At 42.6% G+C, this 15,978-nt stretch overlaps 2 protein-coding genes across 3 annotated transcripts; one reads left to right on the top strand and one right to left on the bottom strand.

Moving 5' to 3' along the window:
* The first annotated feature begins 139 nt into the window (after positions 1–139).
* Positions 140–9,627, top strand: LOC116770147 (structural maintenance of chromosomes protein 1A). Its single transcript, XM_032661500.2, has 26 exons — positions 140–418; positions 506–626; positions 710–809; positions 929–1,077; positions 1,159–1,327; positions 1,397–1,609; positions 1,837–1,976; positions 2,246–2,354; positions 3,301–3,459; positions 3,543–3,650; positions 3,733–3,894; positions 4,099–4,310; positions 4,505–4,679; positions 4,859–4,981; positions 5,112–5,243; positions 5,519–5,584; positions 6,101–6,234; positions 6,326–6,447; positions 6,523–6,827; positions 6,905–7,011; positions 7,124–7,268; positions 7,340–7,444; positions 7,533–7,607; positions 7,686–7,864; positions 8,072–8,249; positions 9,024–9,627. Exons 1-26 carry the CDS (start codon positions 307–309, stop codon positions 9,081–9,083), a joined length of 3,660 nt encoding a protein of 1,219 aa, XP_032517391.1. The 5' UTR covers positions 140–306; the 3' UTR covers positions 9,084–9,627.
* On the bottom strand, positions 9,586–15,323 carry LOC116770148 (rab GTPase-binding effector protein 1). Of its 2 annotated transcripts, XM_032661503.2 has the most exons (10): positions 15,131–15,323; positions 14,952–15,059; positions 13,506–13,643; positions 12,711–12,811; positions 11,897–12,088; positions 11,744–11,813; positions 11,550–11,662; positions 10,964–11,466; positions 10,784–10,886; positions 9,586–10,709 (listed from the first exon to the last, which is right to left on the bottom strand). In XM_032661503.2, exons 1-10 carry the CDS (start codon positions 15,174–15,176, stop codon positions 10,314–10,316), a joined length of 1,770 nt encoding a protein of 589 aa, XP_032517394.2. In that variant the 5' UTR covers positions 15,177–15,323; the 3' UTR covers positions 9,586–10,313. The 2 variants fall into 2 exon arrangements, with proteins under 2 accessions (XP_032517394.2, XP_061383602.1); XM_061527618.1 differs by lacking the exon at positions 14,952–15,059.
* Between the last annotated feature and the right edge of the window lie 655 nt (positions 15,324–15,978).

The raw sequence follows: 15,978 nt of genomic DNA on the forward strand, positions 1-15,978 counted from the left end.
TATTAAAAAATAATGTTATTCATTATGATTTATTTGCACATTATAAGTTCTAATTAGAAGTTCAAACCCAATTCACGATTTTAGAATACTCGGAGATTTTACAACTGGCAACAAGCATTTGTTGTTTTGTGAGTTGTCTGTTATGACTTGTGTCTACTGTCTGCTATAACGTTTGGCGCTTAATGCTTATAGGCATCTACTTAATGAAAAATGTTCGGCGCGAAGATATATCTCAATGTTTACTGTTAATGGTGTAACATTTTAAAGTTTTTGGTTCATTTAATTAATTCCACAAACTCATACAACATGCCTGCATTCCTTAAATATATTGATATGGAAAACTTCAAGTCCTATCGCGGACATCACCGCATAGGTCCTCTGAAGTCTTTCACCGCCGTCGTAGGCCCAAATGGGTCGGGTATGTTTCACAATAGTTGGTAACATATAAGTCCCCCTATAGTAAGAAAAATATATAATAATGGAATGTCGTTATTGTACTTTGTAGGGAAATCCAATTTTATGGACGCCGTGAGTTTTGTGATGGGGGAAAAAACATCTTTGTTGCGAGTGAAACGTCTCAGTGATTTGATACATGGTGCCTCTATTAACAAACCGGTATCAAGAAGGTATCGATATATGTTACATTCGTATAAAATCGTGTGTATGAAACAAATAAATCTGATAAATATTTACATGAACTCTTTTTTAGTGCGTCTGTGACTGCAACCTTTATTTTAGAGGATATGACTGAAAAACAATTTCAAAGGTCTGTAATTGGACAATCTTCTGATCACAAAATTGATGGGCATGTGAGTGTTAAATATTTTTCATTCTTGTCTTTTGCATATTGTAAGATAAATAAAACAAAGTTAAATCCTTGTTTGTTGTCATAACTCTGTATTTATACTATTTTATTTTAACTCAACAGTCTGTTCCAATAAGTCAATACCTGATAGAGCTTGAAAAGCTGGGTATTAATGTGAAGGCCAAGAACTTTTTGGTTTTCCAAGGTGCAGTAGAGAGTATTGCAATGAAGAACCCTAAGGAAAGAACGGCTTTGTTTGAAGAAATCAGTGGGTAGGTCGATATGGCTTAATATGTTTTGTACAGAAGCTTAATATGATGTATTATATTGAAATGTAATTCTTTTGTAAACAGTTCTGGTGTGCTGAAAGAGCAGTATGAAGCTTGTCGTGCTGAGGTCAACAGGGCCGACGAAGAGGCACAGTTCTCATATCAGAAGAAAAAGGGTGTGGCAGCGGAGCGAAAAGAAGCCAAGTTTGAAAAGGAGGAAGCAGAGAAATACACGAGACTGAAGGAAGAGTTGGTAAGTTACAGTAACAATTGTTTTATGTACAAACTTGAGCAAAATCTAATTTAAAATGTATTTTTCCAGCAACAACAAAAAATAGAATTGCAGCTATTCCACCTTTACCATAATGAGAAAGATATCCAAGCAGCTGAAGAAGAACTGCAGCATAAACAATCAGAACTAGCTAAAGTAGAGAAGAAACGGCAGAAAGCAGAAGATGCTCTGAAAGAGAAAAAGAAGGAGTCCGGCACAGTGCAGAGGGAGCTGGCAAAGATAGAACAGGAGATAAGAGAAGTGGTGGGTTAAAATTAACTGTCACTACATTTAGTAGAGTAAATGTCTTTCTAAGAAATATTTTTTATTTATTTAAGTTAAATATACAATTGCACAGCAACATTTTTTTATAATGTAAAGTAAAGTAGGTTAATACATACTGATTGGTTTCCTTAAACTGGATGAACATTATGTCTAGAAATTTTAACTGTTTCATTTTAAACATACATATTTTTTGACTCTTGTTATAGGAAGCAGAGATATCAAAGAAACGGCCAACTTTTATCAAGGCCAAGGAACGTGTGACTCACACGCAAAAGAAACTGGAGAGTGCCCTGAAAACTTTGGAGCAGGCTCGGAAGGCACACGAGGCTCACCAGGCTGATATAAGGTTACTTGACATTTATAGGCTCAAGATATCGGATTTGATTGATTTATGAAATCATAAAAAATCATTATACAGTTCCTGCATGGCTTGAAATATTATGTATTAATGATCCCCATAGATTTAAATATACAGATTAGAGTTGAATTCTTTAATTGTCATGTGACCCTGGCAGCCGGCCTTGCAACAAGACGAGACATTTAATATAAGTATAGCAAGTGGCTTTCAATGTGAAGTCAATGAAAATGAGAGCATGTCTAACATTTTACTCCCAGGAAACTGGAAGAAGAGCTCCGTCAGGTGGAAGAAGAGAAAGCAGCATGGGAAGCCACGCTCACCGGCACCAGCACCAGCAGGGCGGACGTGCATCTGGAGGAGGCTCAGGTATGTGGATGCATGTGGAAACTGTTATATGGCTACACTTACTTACGTTTTGTTTGAAGATGCTGAAGAATTAAACTAATATTTTCGGATTACTATGCAATATATACACATTTTAAGAGAATTCTCATCTCGTCTGTCCGTGACGTGATCATTGACGGACAGCAACCGAAACGTCGGGAGTATGTAGTCTTAAAATAAAAAAATGACGCGTAGTAATCTGAAAATAATAGTTTTAATAAAATGATAACCCGTGAAAGTCTTAGACCCTGATACTGGAGAATATACATGCAAAAGGTTTAGAACCATTTAAAATACATACATTTGATATGTATAATAATAACAGATGTAAATACATTACGAGGCTTATAACCATTTTATTGAGGTGGTAGAGCCTAGCTGTGGTCAAGTTACTGCAGCTCGAACATGGGCTGGCTCGACCGGGGAAGTACCACCCTCTCACAGAAGATCGGCGTTAAGTAGTCTTTACTGGCTGCGTTTATTTCCACCCTTATTCCCACCCTTTTTTGCCCTTTTCCTCCCCCTCTTCCCCAATAAGGGTGGCGACACATCCGCAAAACTATGTTGCGGTTGTCCATGAGCGACGGCACTACCTTCATCAGGTAGGCCGTCTGCTCGGTTGCCCCCTTTAGAATAAAAAAAATTACAGTTTGTGACGTAAAATATTGGAAATGTTGAATGGAAACATACATAATATATTTATAGTACAAAAAAGTGTCGTTTAGATGTCTCATAAACATGACATCTAACTTGACGACAGTAATAATCTCCATATTATAAAAGTTAATTTATTTTAGAGAGAATCTTAAGTTTCTCCTAGCAGTTAGTGTTTTCCATAATGTAACAAACCACAGGAAAAAGCTCTGACTACTATAACTAGATCAAGGACATATAGTTATTTAGACTAACTCTGGTTGATGTTATGAAGATACGAGAATACGAGGAGCTGAAGATGGAAGCTTCGAGGCAGGCGGCGCGCTACCTGCAGGAACTAGACTCAGTGAACAGGGAACAGAAGGCCGACCAGGACCGCCTCGACAACGAGATGAGGAAGAAAGGGGAGGTGGAGAACAAGCACAGGCAGAAGGTAATGTGAAGGCTCGTCATGCTGGAAAACCTTTATAAGAAATGTACTTTAAAATACCATTACAAACAGAAAGTAATTTCCAGGGCCACGAAAGAAACGAAGCGATGAAACGTGTGGAGAAACTAAACGAACACATTAAGAGCTCGGAGCAGGCGCTCGAGGAACAGAGGAGGCTCAGAGCGGAGCTGCAGGTGATAGAACATCTGGAACTACTGGAGGGGGTGCGGTGAGACTAGGAGGGTGGCGTTGACCGACGTGGGTTGTGCATTACAGGCGGACGTGGGGTCCTGTCGAGGACGAGCGGCGGCCCTGCAGCAGGCGCTAGAGGAAGTGGCCTCCCAGCTGGGAGACGCTCGGGTCGACAAACACGAGGAGGCGCGCCGGAGGAAGAAGCAGGAGATCGTGGAGAGCTTCAAGCGAGAGATACCTGGAGTGGTAGGGACATGCCTGAAGATAAACACATATATAACAAATACAAAAAACATATTTTCTATACATTTTCGATTTGATAGTGTTCAATTGTATGATGGATGTTCATAACTTTCAAATCATTCAACCTCGTGCACTGTATCTTGCAAGTCACCCCCCCCCCCCCGCCCCCTAGTCTCCCGTCTCAGTGCTCTCTGTTGATGTCCGCAGTACGACCGGATGATAAACATGTGCCAGCCGACCCACAAGCGATACAACGTGGCCATCACCAAGGTGCTGGGCAAGTACATGGAGGCCATCGTGGTGGACACGGAGAAGACGGCACGCCGCTGCATACAGGTGCTGAAGGAACGCATGCTGGAGCCCGAGACCTTCCTGCCGCTCGACTACATACAAGCCAAGCCGCTCCGGGAGAGGCTACGGTGAGTGCAGCCACCGCCAATTTTGTAACACACAAGTTACTTAATCTCCTTATTTCGTATTTCTTTATAAAGATTTTGGAACTTTTGACCCTCAGATGAGAATATAAACTACACTTCACGTTTGTAGTAATGTTAAAGTAAGTCAAAGGCTAGGACGGGAATCTTGTTATTTTAATGAAGTGCTTCACGTCCAGAGACATCAAGGAGCCCAAGAACGTGAAGCTGTTGTTCGACGTGCTGCGCTTCGAGCCGGCCGCCATCCACCGCGCCGTGCTGTTCGTCACCAACAACGCGCTGGTCTGCGAGACGCCCGAGGACGCGTCCCGGGTCGCCTACGACCTCGACCGCACCAAGAACAGCAGATACGATGTAAAATGAAACATCTATAACATTAAAACAGTATTTTGTGAACCAGCTACAGGATGAGTGACCAGGGTGTCCATGGAACTCCAGCTCATTAATGAACATATAAAACAGTCCTTCTAAACGTCCCTTGTGTTATGTCATTAAGTTTATTATCGTCCATGAGTGTTAATGATGTGTCGCAGGCGCTGGCGCTGGACGGAACCTTCTACCAGAAGTCCGGCATCATCTCCGGTGGCTCTCTGGACCTGGCGCGCAAGGCCAAGCGCTGGGACGAGAAACATCTCTCACAGCTCAAGGCTAAAAAGGTATCGGATGCTTGGTTCGTTGCATGTCCATCATAATATAATGTACATAAACACACTGTCTCAAGGACCCGCTACTATTTCGATATCGGATAACTGTCTATATGAACTAAACTAAACGACGGCCCTGCAGGAGAAACTGACGGAGGAGCTGCGGGAGTCCATGAAAAAGTCGCGCAAGGAGTCCGAGCTGACCACCGTGGACTCGCAGATCCGGGGCCTGGAGAGTCGCCTGAAGTACGCGCTCACCGACAGGGACACCACGGTATATATATATGGCTAATATTGATGGCTATATTTAACATCGCTACGGTATGCATAGCTTTAATGCAGAATCAATGATTTTTACTCCCCGCCGAAAATATACATTCATATATACATACACATTTTTATCTTCTACAGTGACACTTTTATACTTAAAATTTAAAAGGAAAAATGAATTGATCCATAAACTTTGACTTATTTTTCATATGCAAGTAATGAAAGTTATAAGAGAATTTAATTTAATTTGTTTTGTAATGACGCCATCTTTAATTTCAGCTGAAACAAATCAAATCCTTCGACGCCGAGATCGAAGAACTGGAGCGGAAAATAGAGATGTTTGGGGTAAATACATAGTAAGCCTTTACATAAGATATCCGCGGACAGATTGACTCGTCACGATGACCCTGGCACCCTAAGGCGTGTCAGTCACTTGCAATTTGCTAGGAATATTCTATTCGTCAAGTAGAAGTCAGTTAAAAACGGATTTTACGAATATCCACCCACAAGGGCAATTCGCGTCTCTAAAGTATATCGCCTACATGCTCCAAATGTGGTAGGATTTTTTTTTTTACGAGATGAGAAAATTATCTATGAGCGAATTTTATAGTAACTCATCCCCGATAATGATTGGGGGAGGGGTGAGCGATAACAACGAAGATTTTGAATTTTTGAGCTTCCAATTAGCTTCTACAGAGTCCAAACTCTGTATGGATTTCCGGTAAGTGATATAAAAATCATGTATGAACGAATTTTACGATGTCCCGTCTCCCGGAGGTTGCGGGCACGAGTGTTCAAGTGACAATTTTGAATATTTGTAACGGCCAGTTTTTATAAATACATATGTGTTATTATGTGCAGCCCCAAGTGGAGGAGATCGAGCGAACGATACGAGCGCGGGACGCCAAGATACAGGAGGTCAAGGAAAATATGAACAACGTGGAGGACGTCGTGTTCAGGGCTTTCTGTAGAGACATCGGCGTGGCCAACATACGGTACATATACACCCATAAGGAAGCTAACATGCTACAGTGACGGGGGCTGGTCACCTGCCGGGCGATTAATAATGAATATATTCCGGTGCAGGCAGTACGAAGAACGGGAGCTGCGCGCGCAGCAGGAGAGAGCCAAGAAAAGGATGGAGTACGAGGCGCACATCGACCGGATAGGATCCAACTTGGAATTTGAACGGTCGCGGGACACGCAGAGTGAGTGACGGAGGCTAGGGGGGTGGGTGAAGAGGAGCCGCCTCGGGGTCTTACTGACACTGACATGTTGCACAGAAAACGTGACGAGGTGGGAGAGGACGGTACAGGACGGCGAGGACGAGCTGGAGGTCAGCAGGCAGGCGGAGGCCAAGCAGCGGGCGGACGTGGACCGCGAGCTGCGCCGCGCGGAGGAGCTCAAGGCGGAGCGGGCTGCGGCCAGGGCGGCCCTGGAGAAGGCGGACGACGCCGCCGCCGGCGCCAGGAGGGACCTCGCCGCCGTCAACAAGGACATACAGACCCTGCAGAAACACGTGGCCGCGGTCGAGGCGCGCATCGAGAGCAAGCGGAGCGACCGACACAACATACTCAGGCAGTGCAAGGTACTGGACTGGCCACACGTCTCACACTCGTATACTGACACGGCATGAACAGCACCGTCGTGATGTATTCGTTGCAGATCGACGACATCCAGGTGCCGCTGGTGGAAGGCTCGCTGGACGACACGGCCGAGGAGTCCGAGCCCTCATCCATGTCCACCACGCAGCAGCATCTCAGGGACTCCAGGTGAACGACCACACTATACATACAATTTATCGAAGCATCTCAACGATCCACTAGATTATTGAAATGGAATTCTGTCTCAACATTGACGTCGTAATGTAAAACCTCGGTTCAGAATCCGTGTGGACTACCGCATGCTGGGTGAGTCCCTCCGCGAGCTGGACGAGCCGGACGAGGTTAAGCGGCGCGGGGACAAGCTGCTGAAGGCCATCAACTCCCTGCAGAACACCGTCGACAAAATACAGGCGCCCAACATGAGGGTCCGCACTTTTTACAATAGTTTATATCGGCTTTCATTTTCGTGTTTTATTACAAATATTCCGTTTCACAGGCGATGCAGAAACTTAATGAGGTGCGAGAAAAAGTGAACGCTACCAATGAGGCTTTCTTAGCGGCTAGGAAACGAGCGCACAAAGCGAAACTAGCCTTCGAAAAGGTTCGTAAACATCGTTTGATCACACGAAAAGATGCGATAACATACTCGCACAATGACCAATGTCCCTTAATATGATATAATCTGTTAGGTGAAGAAGGAGCGGTACGACAAGTTCATGAACTGCTTCGAACACGTCGCCAATGAGATCGACGCCATATACAAGGTGTGTGTCGTTACGCTATACATTGATTAACATTGGTTACGCCAATGATGACCACAACATCAATGAACGTGTCGGCAGGCGCTGGCCATGAACCAGTCGGCGCAGGCGTTCCTGGGTCCAGAGAATCCCGAGGAGCCCTACCTGGACGGAGTCAACTATAACTGCGTAGCGCCGGGCAAACGGTTCCAGCCCATGTCCAACCTGTCAGGAGGGGAGAAGACGGTCGCTGCGCTCGCGCTGCTCTTCGCCATACACAGGTACACTGATCTGAAATCAATGGGGAAAGTTCGCTCGGATGCGAGGAGGTCGAAGGCCACTGAAACATTTCATTGTCTGGGCATATAGAGTGTGGTCAACGTTTGAGCACGAGCCGGTTTTATTGCCGTTATATTACGTCTCATGATAAGCCTATCGAGTTATCTCGATGTATTAAATCCTCTACAAATGCTCCTCTTCACCTATAGCTACCAGCCCGCCCCATTCTTCCTGCTGGACGAGATCGACGCGGCCCTGGACAACACCAACATTGGGAAAGTGGCTTCCTTCATCCGGTCCAAGAAGGGCTCCCTGCAGACCATCGTCATCTCGCTCAAGGAGGAGTTCTACGGATGCGCGGACGCACTCGTCGGCATCTGCTCCGAGGTAAACACTCGCCTGCACTCGGCGATAGAACTGCTCCGATCAATGTACACATTCCAGTGTGTATAGTGTCACAACAACCCGCCTTGAGGATCAGTAAAATAGTTGAAAACAATTAAAAAAAATATTTTAAGTTCTCCCCAATTCATGTGTATGAAAAAAGATTTGCTGTAGGGCAAAAGTCAGAAAAGTTTTGTCTTAAAAGGACCCAAGACAAGAACATAGATCATAAAATTTTCTATAAAAATGTACGAACACTTTTTTGCTACAAACAATCTTTTCTGAAATGTACCGAGTCCAAACCTTGCTATCGTCTCAACACGCTCCCGTCTCTCCGCCACCTATAAGGTAGCGTACTTTTCGAGTTTTAAACGTGCTTTCCCTCATAAGCAAATTCCCCGGAGCAGCTCTGATCCTGTTTAATTAGAAATGATTGCAAAATAAAGCAAATTTTCATATATTGTAAAAGATAAAGAAAAGTAACTAAAGAATGTGGTAAATGTCATCCGTGTGGACCGTAACCTTTAAATGATGGTTGTTCAACTTCATCCCGATGTGTCGCGTACCACCTCGCTGGCATTGAACAAACCCTCTCTGCTGGTGATCCCACTCACCCCCGGCCGCCCCTAACCGCTCGTCCGCCAGAGAACGAAACTATACCAATTTACTTATTCTCATTTTTTGTCTAAAAATTTATTGTCCCATTACTGATTTGTAAAATAGTAAGTTAGTTCGGTTCATAGTCTAGTTTATACAATTATCTTGTCTTGCTCGCAGCCCGCGGATTGCCTCGTCAGTGACGTCATCACCCTCAGCCTCGAGAGCTACAACGACTAAAACCCACCACTAGGAATACCGCTCCGGGAGCCGCTTGGTCGGTGCCGGAGACCGAAATATCGTTCCACTCACATGATTGTATCAAATGTTGGGAGTTATCGTGACATTCAAATATTTCATGAAGTCAAGAAAAAAAATTGATGACCCTTAGAATAAAAAAAAAACATTTCTATTTTCTCACATTATTTTAAATGTATGTCGACTGTTGAGCTCTTGCGTCGCTCTGAAAGAGAAAACAGGCAGCGGGGCGATTCATACACAAAGTTCACTTCAAGTTACGTCACTTAATTTCTGCGTTATGAATCCAGCACTCATTTAGCTGGGATCGGCGGCCTTCAGACGTCGCTCGGTGGTATTGATATGACCTGGTATACATTACAAGTCAAGACGGTGATCAGGATTCAGGACTGGTTTGAAGCATTCATAACAACAACACAAAAACAGTCAACGTTCCATTTGATTTCTAAGTATTAGGTATGTTGTGGGGAAATAAGTGACTCCATAAATATGTAACTCTTTATTTACAATAAAATATCTTATAGTACTATCTAGTTTTATTGAACTTAACGGGTGATCACATCAGACGGGCCGCGGGCCTCGGGCACCGAGGAGAACAGAAGGAAATGACCATACGACATGGTGTGGCGAGTGGATGGGAACATTTATAATGTTAGTAGCACAAGGTTTGTCATTGGACGACCTCGCGGACATCTGGCACACTGCAGCACCCGGCAGAACAGGCTTCCCCACTACAGCACTAGCTCGCTACTGGTGTATCTTTACAGGTCTTCGATCAAGACGACGCGATACAGAGGATCTCGGATACATTCGCAATACCTTGACAAGACTTGTTTGAACCTAAATTGTTGCACCGATCGTCAAGTTGAGTAAATAACACCGCTACAGTCATTGCTCGTTTTTGTTTCGCACAACCACACGCCGAGCCGCCCACAGGGAGTCGCCAGACACCGCCTTGTTGAATGTGTATTAAACTAATGTATACTTCCTAACAATATATGGAAGATGGATGGCCATTTAAATCTCCTTACATTTTATGTTCGATAAGGCGGTGTTCTATTTTATTATTTTAAATAAGATAATATTTAAGTGTTAATTTTTTCCAAACGACGAGCAGCAGTCGATCGCCATTTGTTTTTAATATTAAAATCATACAATGTATCTATTGACTTGCGAGCGATGTCGTGTGAGTGCGGGTGAGCGCGACGGTCGCTAGTCGGGCGAGTTGGGCGGGCGGGTGCTGAAGTAGGGCGCGGCGTGCGGCTGCAGCAACGTGCGACACACGGAGCACACGCGCGCTGGCAGACCACGCGGGCCGCTCGCCACCACCTGGCTCACGCAAGGCCCGCAGAAGATGCGGCCGCAGTGGCGGCAGTGGATCTTCTTCTTGTTGGTGGGCAGCGGCGTGCGGCACGCGGGGCACTCGCTCACGTCCTCGTCGTGCTGCCAGCGCACCTCGGAGTCGGCTTCCCGTATCCTCTGCAACTGGACCTGCAGGCTCTGCGACAGTCGCACGAAGTCCTGCTGCACCTTCTCACTGTTGTCCAGCTCCTGCTGTAACACGCACACCCTCGTGCGCACCTCGCTCACCTCGTTCTGGAGACGTTTCTGAAACGAGAGATGACTTATTATAATACTTGAGGACTGGAAGACATCTAAAGGACGCGTGAAGGTCGCCGTACTTTATCCTCGAGCAGCTTCTCGATGGTGTCGTTGGACTGCCTCAGCTTGTCCGCCAGCTCCTTCATCTGCTCGTGCTCAGTCTGCAGCCGATCCAGCTCTTTGCTGAGATAGAAAATAAAATGCAATGAGCTCGTGTGAAGTAACAGTAACCGATTAGTTAATGGACACAGGGGACCGACCCGACGTCCTTGAGCCTGGCTCCCTGCTCGGCCAGCTCGTCTTCTCTCCGGTGCAACATGGCGGCGTGCTGCTGTAGCTGCGCTCGTAGTTCCTCCTCGTCCTCCAGCGCCCTCTCTCGCCCAACCTGGCAGACGAGCAGCTGTTCGTGCAGCTGGATCGCCTTCTCCTGCAGCGCGGGCACGTCGTCCGGCAGGTCGATGACCTCGCTCTCCATCTCTGCGGCCTTCCGGAGATATCGTCCTACGAGCATCTCATTTTCCCTTTCTAGTTCGTCCAGCTTCCCCTGTAGCGTCTCCCTGGCGACCGTGAGCGCCGTCACGTTGTGGAGAGCCTGTCGCGAGGCCCGGTCGGCCTGTTCGCTCCTTTGTGCTATCTGTTCCTTGGCGTGGTCGAGGGCCCGCTGTAGGTCCGCGAGTCGCGCCCCTCCCTCTGTCCTCTCGGCCTGCCAGGCGCGCGTCGTCTCGTCATGGACGCTGCGGACGCCCTCTAACTCCTCTGTGGCCTGCAAAGTTCCATATTAGACTAACAATGACCTACAAATGCAGGTTTACATAGACTTCATAGAAACACTAAAGAGTCCGTTACCAATTTGAGCGAAAGTTCAAATTTCCTCGCTTTATCTCGTGCGTGGTCTGCGCGTGTCTGCTCGGCGACCAGTTGTCTCTCGTAGTTGGCGCACATGTCACAGCCGCGGCTCTCTGTGGATTTCGACCTCTGTGGTTACGGAGCCTCCCGCTGTATCCCGGCGACATATTCTTCAAATAATTGTTTCAACTCACCCGTTTCTGGTTTAGAGTCGCCGCCGCTGGCCACGGCGCCCGAGGTGTTGGGAGCTGCTACTTTGGATTTCTGTAACGATACCAATCATTACATAAGAACTTTCTGTCAACAATCATTATATAATCCCCCCTCCCCCTCCGCCGCCTCTTCACCAGAGCATCCTGTAGCAGAGCGTCGTTCTCCCGCAGCTTGTTCTTGAGCGCGCCGATCTCCAGCTCGAGCGGCTGTATGATGCTCTGCAGCAGCTCGTCCTCGGCCTTCCTGGGCGGCGGTGGCTCCTCCGGCTCCGCTCCCAGTTTGCGCGCCAACGACCGCACGAAGGTGGCGGGCGCCAGGGGAAGCTCCTGTGATATTCGCAACCACATCATAACGATGAATTGTAATCAATCGTATTCAAAAAAATGTAACTTATAGTCATGCTCGCGTTCACTTGTCACACAATACAAGTGAAGCATCGGCGTGATCGAGGTTTTCCTCGTTTTTAAAATTCAAACACTTGTATAATTATGTAAATCGCTCGTATCTCGCGAGTGTGTGTTTACTTAACGAATGAACAAATGTTGTTACTGCAATTCTTATCCGTAATGACTATTTTTATTTCAAAAATGGTATTTAAATTATAATTTTCGAACGGAATGCATTTATAGAGTGAATTAAAAATATTATTTTAAATATTTACCTTAAGTTCCTCGAGTGGATTTTTAGCGGCCAGTAAAAAAAAATAAAAACCTAATTATGTTGCAACAAAACCGTGTGCGAGCACTAGTTAAAGTGCGATAAGACGGAACAAGCTCGTAACGACCTTACAGACATGTAAGTGGGTCACAGAGTGGGGTTCAAATATCTTTATCTATATTTTTCATTTTAAACTTTCATTTGAGTTATAAATGATTTAAATTTTAAAATTGACAAAAATGTTTGGGCATCAATAAATAATAAAAAATGGTCGTCGGTGTTGTCAGCCACCTGTTGTTGTCTAAGTTGTGCGAGCTGTTGTTCCAAGTCGACGTTCCGAGCTCGGAGCCTCCTCACCTCCTCGGAGCCCGATGAAGATGCCTCCACTGTCTCTGTTGAAGGTCATGTGTGGATAATTTAAAAAAAAGCTAACAATAACATCATATATATTATATGAAGTTTGATAGCAGGAATGTACCTTTGGGGCCCCAAAAACAAAATGTCGGTAGCATTATTGAAATAAAATTGAAACGAATACAAATATACAGTCCACTGGATTATAATCATGTTATAAGGATAAAGGAACTCAAAAGCAGTTGATAACGTTGGGTCCAGTTAATTAAAGACCTCACTATAGTTTTTAGGGCTCTGCACTTGAACTGGTAAAAAGTAACTTTAACAGAATCGTTTCATTGTTCGTCTGTCTCGTTTCTGTGCAGAACTTTGTTCAGTGAATTTTTTGGTATGTCATCTCGGAGCACCTAGATCATGAAAAACCTCCGTCAACGCAAACTAGAACAGACTTCTTTATTTATGGATATAAACAAAAGTTATTTTACCGCAACATTTCATTTGTAGATCTAAAGAATTTACCTTTTACTTTAAAATAACTATTTGTACGGTAACAAATTACTCACGATATAATTATTTTTGCTATGCGGAACCCGCGTAATACAAGTTAGACTTGCATGAGTCGGATTTTTTCACATATTAATAAATTTTATAATTAACGAGTTGGAAGTGGCTTTATCGTTACAATATGTTAGAGTGAATACAGAACTACAACATCATACAACTGTTTCTTACCACTGACTAACATCTGTAAGCTCTGTATCTCTGACTTCTGGTTCTCACTGAGTGTTTGCAGTTGTTGCAGCTCCTCCCGTAGCCCCAACACCTCAGAGTCCAGTTGCTGCTTCTCTAGCACCAGTTGACGGAGATCCTCTGCAATATGTTTAGTATATTATTGTAAGTAGAAATATTATTTTTATTTGATTCTATGTATTCTGAAGTATTTCCTGCCATATTCTTGGTGAGACACACCATATGTTACAATTATTTTTGTGTCAGTGTTTCTGTTTGTTTAGGTAATGTTTTAAAAAGTTAAATGGGTTTTAATACAATTTTAACTTATTGATAGGTGATTTGTAGGATTACATATAGGCTATGTTTTTCCTACATTTGGACTGTGACACCCACAAGAATAAAGTGTAATGGAGTGCAGTAGTGAGCTACCACTGGTTGATGAAAAATTTATTACAATATACAAATTATATTTCCATGCAAACAAAACCAATGATCTTAAGCGATTCTACAGACAAAAAAAACTTTTACCTTATAATAGTTTCATTGTGGTGATAAGACAAAAAGTTAATTTTTAATATTCCCTGTTTATATAGTATATGATGGAAATGGATAGTCCATATGTATATTGAGGTGACTCATATGTTTAGTTAGGGACCATTGAATGTTGTAATAGCAGGGACTATTGTCTAACAGAAACATTTTTATAATGTTCGGAATAAAAATGATTGACTCATTTTTCAATCAGCAAGCAAAATATTGTGGACCATCCATTTATTTTTTATTTAGCTAAGACTGTTCATAGTGAGAAAAATATTTGTTATAAATGGTTTTTGAACTTTTCTCATTTAGAGTTAGGCAAGAATATACATTAATATGTAGTTGGCATGTTTACTGGCAGACTGAGAATATGATAAGGCTAAGACCTCTGACATAGAAAAAAAAAAGTGACAGAAGTGTCATGTGAATATAACATTGCCTTGATGAGTGTTATTGTAACAGTAAATAAATATGTTTAATGTTCAATAAAACATACAATGGTTTGTTTGTTTGCCTGACAGCAGTTAATGATCAGAATTGTATAGAGAAAAAATAACATTTTTTTCTCAGTTTACATCATTATTTATAATTACTGCTTGCACAAGAAAAATTCCTCAGATGTCTAACTGTTGTAGTATCTAAACACAATGCTTGCACATCTACGATTGTAATGTTTACACAACAAACTTTTAATTAACTTTAATAAGCTCCATATGAGTTTAAAAAGCATATACTTGTCCAATATAAGCAAAATGTAATTTTTCTATGTGAATTACCTAAATAATAAAAAAATATGGTTTAGGATTTGTGACATAAGATATTATTAACCATACAAACTTCCTTGTTCGTATATTCAAACAAGCAAGTATATATCCCCTGCATGTAAAGTCGAGCAGCTGGACTACTAACCTTCTTTCTGTAAGAATAACTCTTTCATTTTAGCTCTTTGCACGTTAAACTCCTCTTCCAGATCTCGCTTAGCGTTCTGAGGACCTTTAGCACCTTCTTCTCCGCTTTCTACTTGAAAAATAAATACTTCTCAACATCCTGAAGACATTCGCACATATAAAACACAACACACAACACACCTTTCAAAACTGCGGAACCGCTAGCCATTTTCGTTTTTTCATCCATAACTGGTTTCAGCACTATGTCGCTTTCGATAATGATTTTTCAAAATTTAACATATTTTTAACGAATGTAATTAAATAATAAAAATAACAAATCCAATAATATCTGATGATGCTGATGAAAGTAAGAAACAACTTGACATATCTACTCTGATCTGTCAAATGTCAAGTTATTTGATTTTTGACGTAATTGGTAAATTTCTTAGGTCTGTTATTGTATTGTTAAATAACCAATAGTACGATTGACAGGAATAAAAATAACTAGACGAAACCTGTTTTTCAAAAGTTACACCCATATTTGGTTTTAAAACACTTCTTTAAAAAAAAAATTGCTTTTAAATGATAATTTTTTTTAAAGTAATAAAGGCAGTATTTTTTTACAATTAGAATCCTCTTTATAATCATAATAATTTGTTGCATAATTGGTAATAATAGTAGGCAGAAACCCAAGAAAAACTTGAAAGCTATGGCAAAGATTATATTAACACTCTTGTTATTCATTCATTTACAGATCAATGAATTAAAAATATTATTTTACACTTTTTAAAGATTACTGCGAAGAATAATTATTTTTTTAAATAGAGTAATAAATATTTCATTCTAACTTCTAGAAAATTTGACTTTTTTTTGGGATTAAATACTCGTGGTGATCTAATAAATGTAAAATTTTTTTGTCATATTTTTTTATTAGGTTTAAGATTTTGCCCTCCAACCCTCTCATTTAAATCTTTTAATCATTTAAAACTTTTTGGTGACCAACCATGAATTAAGATGCTCCATTTTACTGTTAATGGGATAAAAAAATA

The sequence above is a fragment of the Danaus plexippus genome (genome assembly GCF_018135715.1).
Source record: "Danaus plexippus chromosome 13 unlocalized genomic scaffold, MEX_DaPlex mxdp_15, whole genome shotgun sequence".
Lineage (NCBI taxonomy): Eukaryota > Metazoa > Arthropoda > Insecta > Lepidoptera > Nymphalidae > Danaus > Danaus plexippus.

Coding starts and splice junctions, on each gene's coding strand:
- LOC116770147 (XM_032661500.2), top strand. CDS start 307: ATGCCTGCATTCCTTAAATATATTGATATGGAAAACTTCAAGTCCTAT. Junction 810..928: donor ATCACAAAATTGATGGGCAT/GTGAGTGTTAAA, acceptor TTAACTCAACAG/TCTGTTCCAATAAGTCAATA. Junction 8,250..9,023: donor TCGTCGGCATCTGCTCCGAG/GTAAACACTCGC, acceptor TCTTGCTCGCAG/CCCGCGGATTGCCTCGTCAG.
- LOC116770148 (XM_032661503.2), bottom strand. CDS start 15,176: ATGGATGAAAAAACGAAAATGGCTAGCGGTTCCGCAGTTTTGAAAG. Junction 15,060..15,130: donor CGGTTCCGCAGTTTTGAAAG/GTGTGTTGTGTG, acceptor TTTTTCAAGTAG/AAAGCGGAGAAGAAGGTGCT. Junction 12,812..13,505: donor CTTACAGATGTTAGTCAGTG/GTAAGAAACAGT, acceptor GACCTTCAACAG/AGACAGTGGAGGCATCTTCA.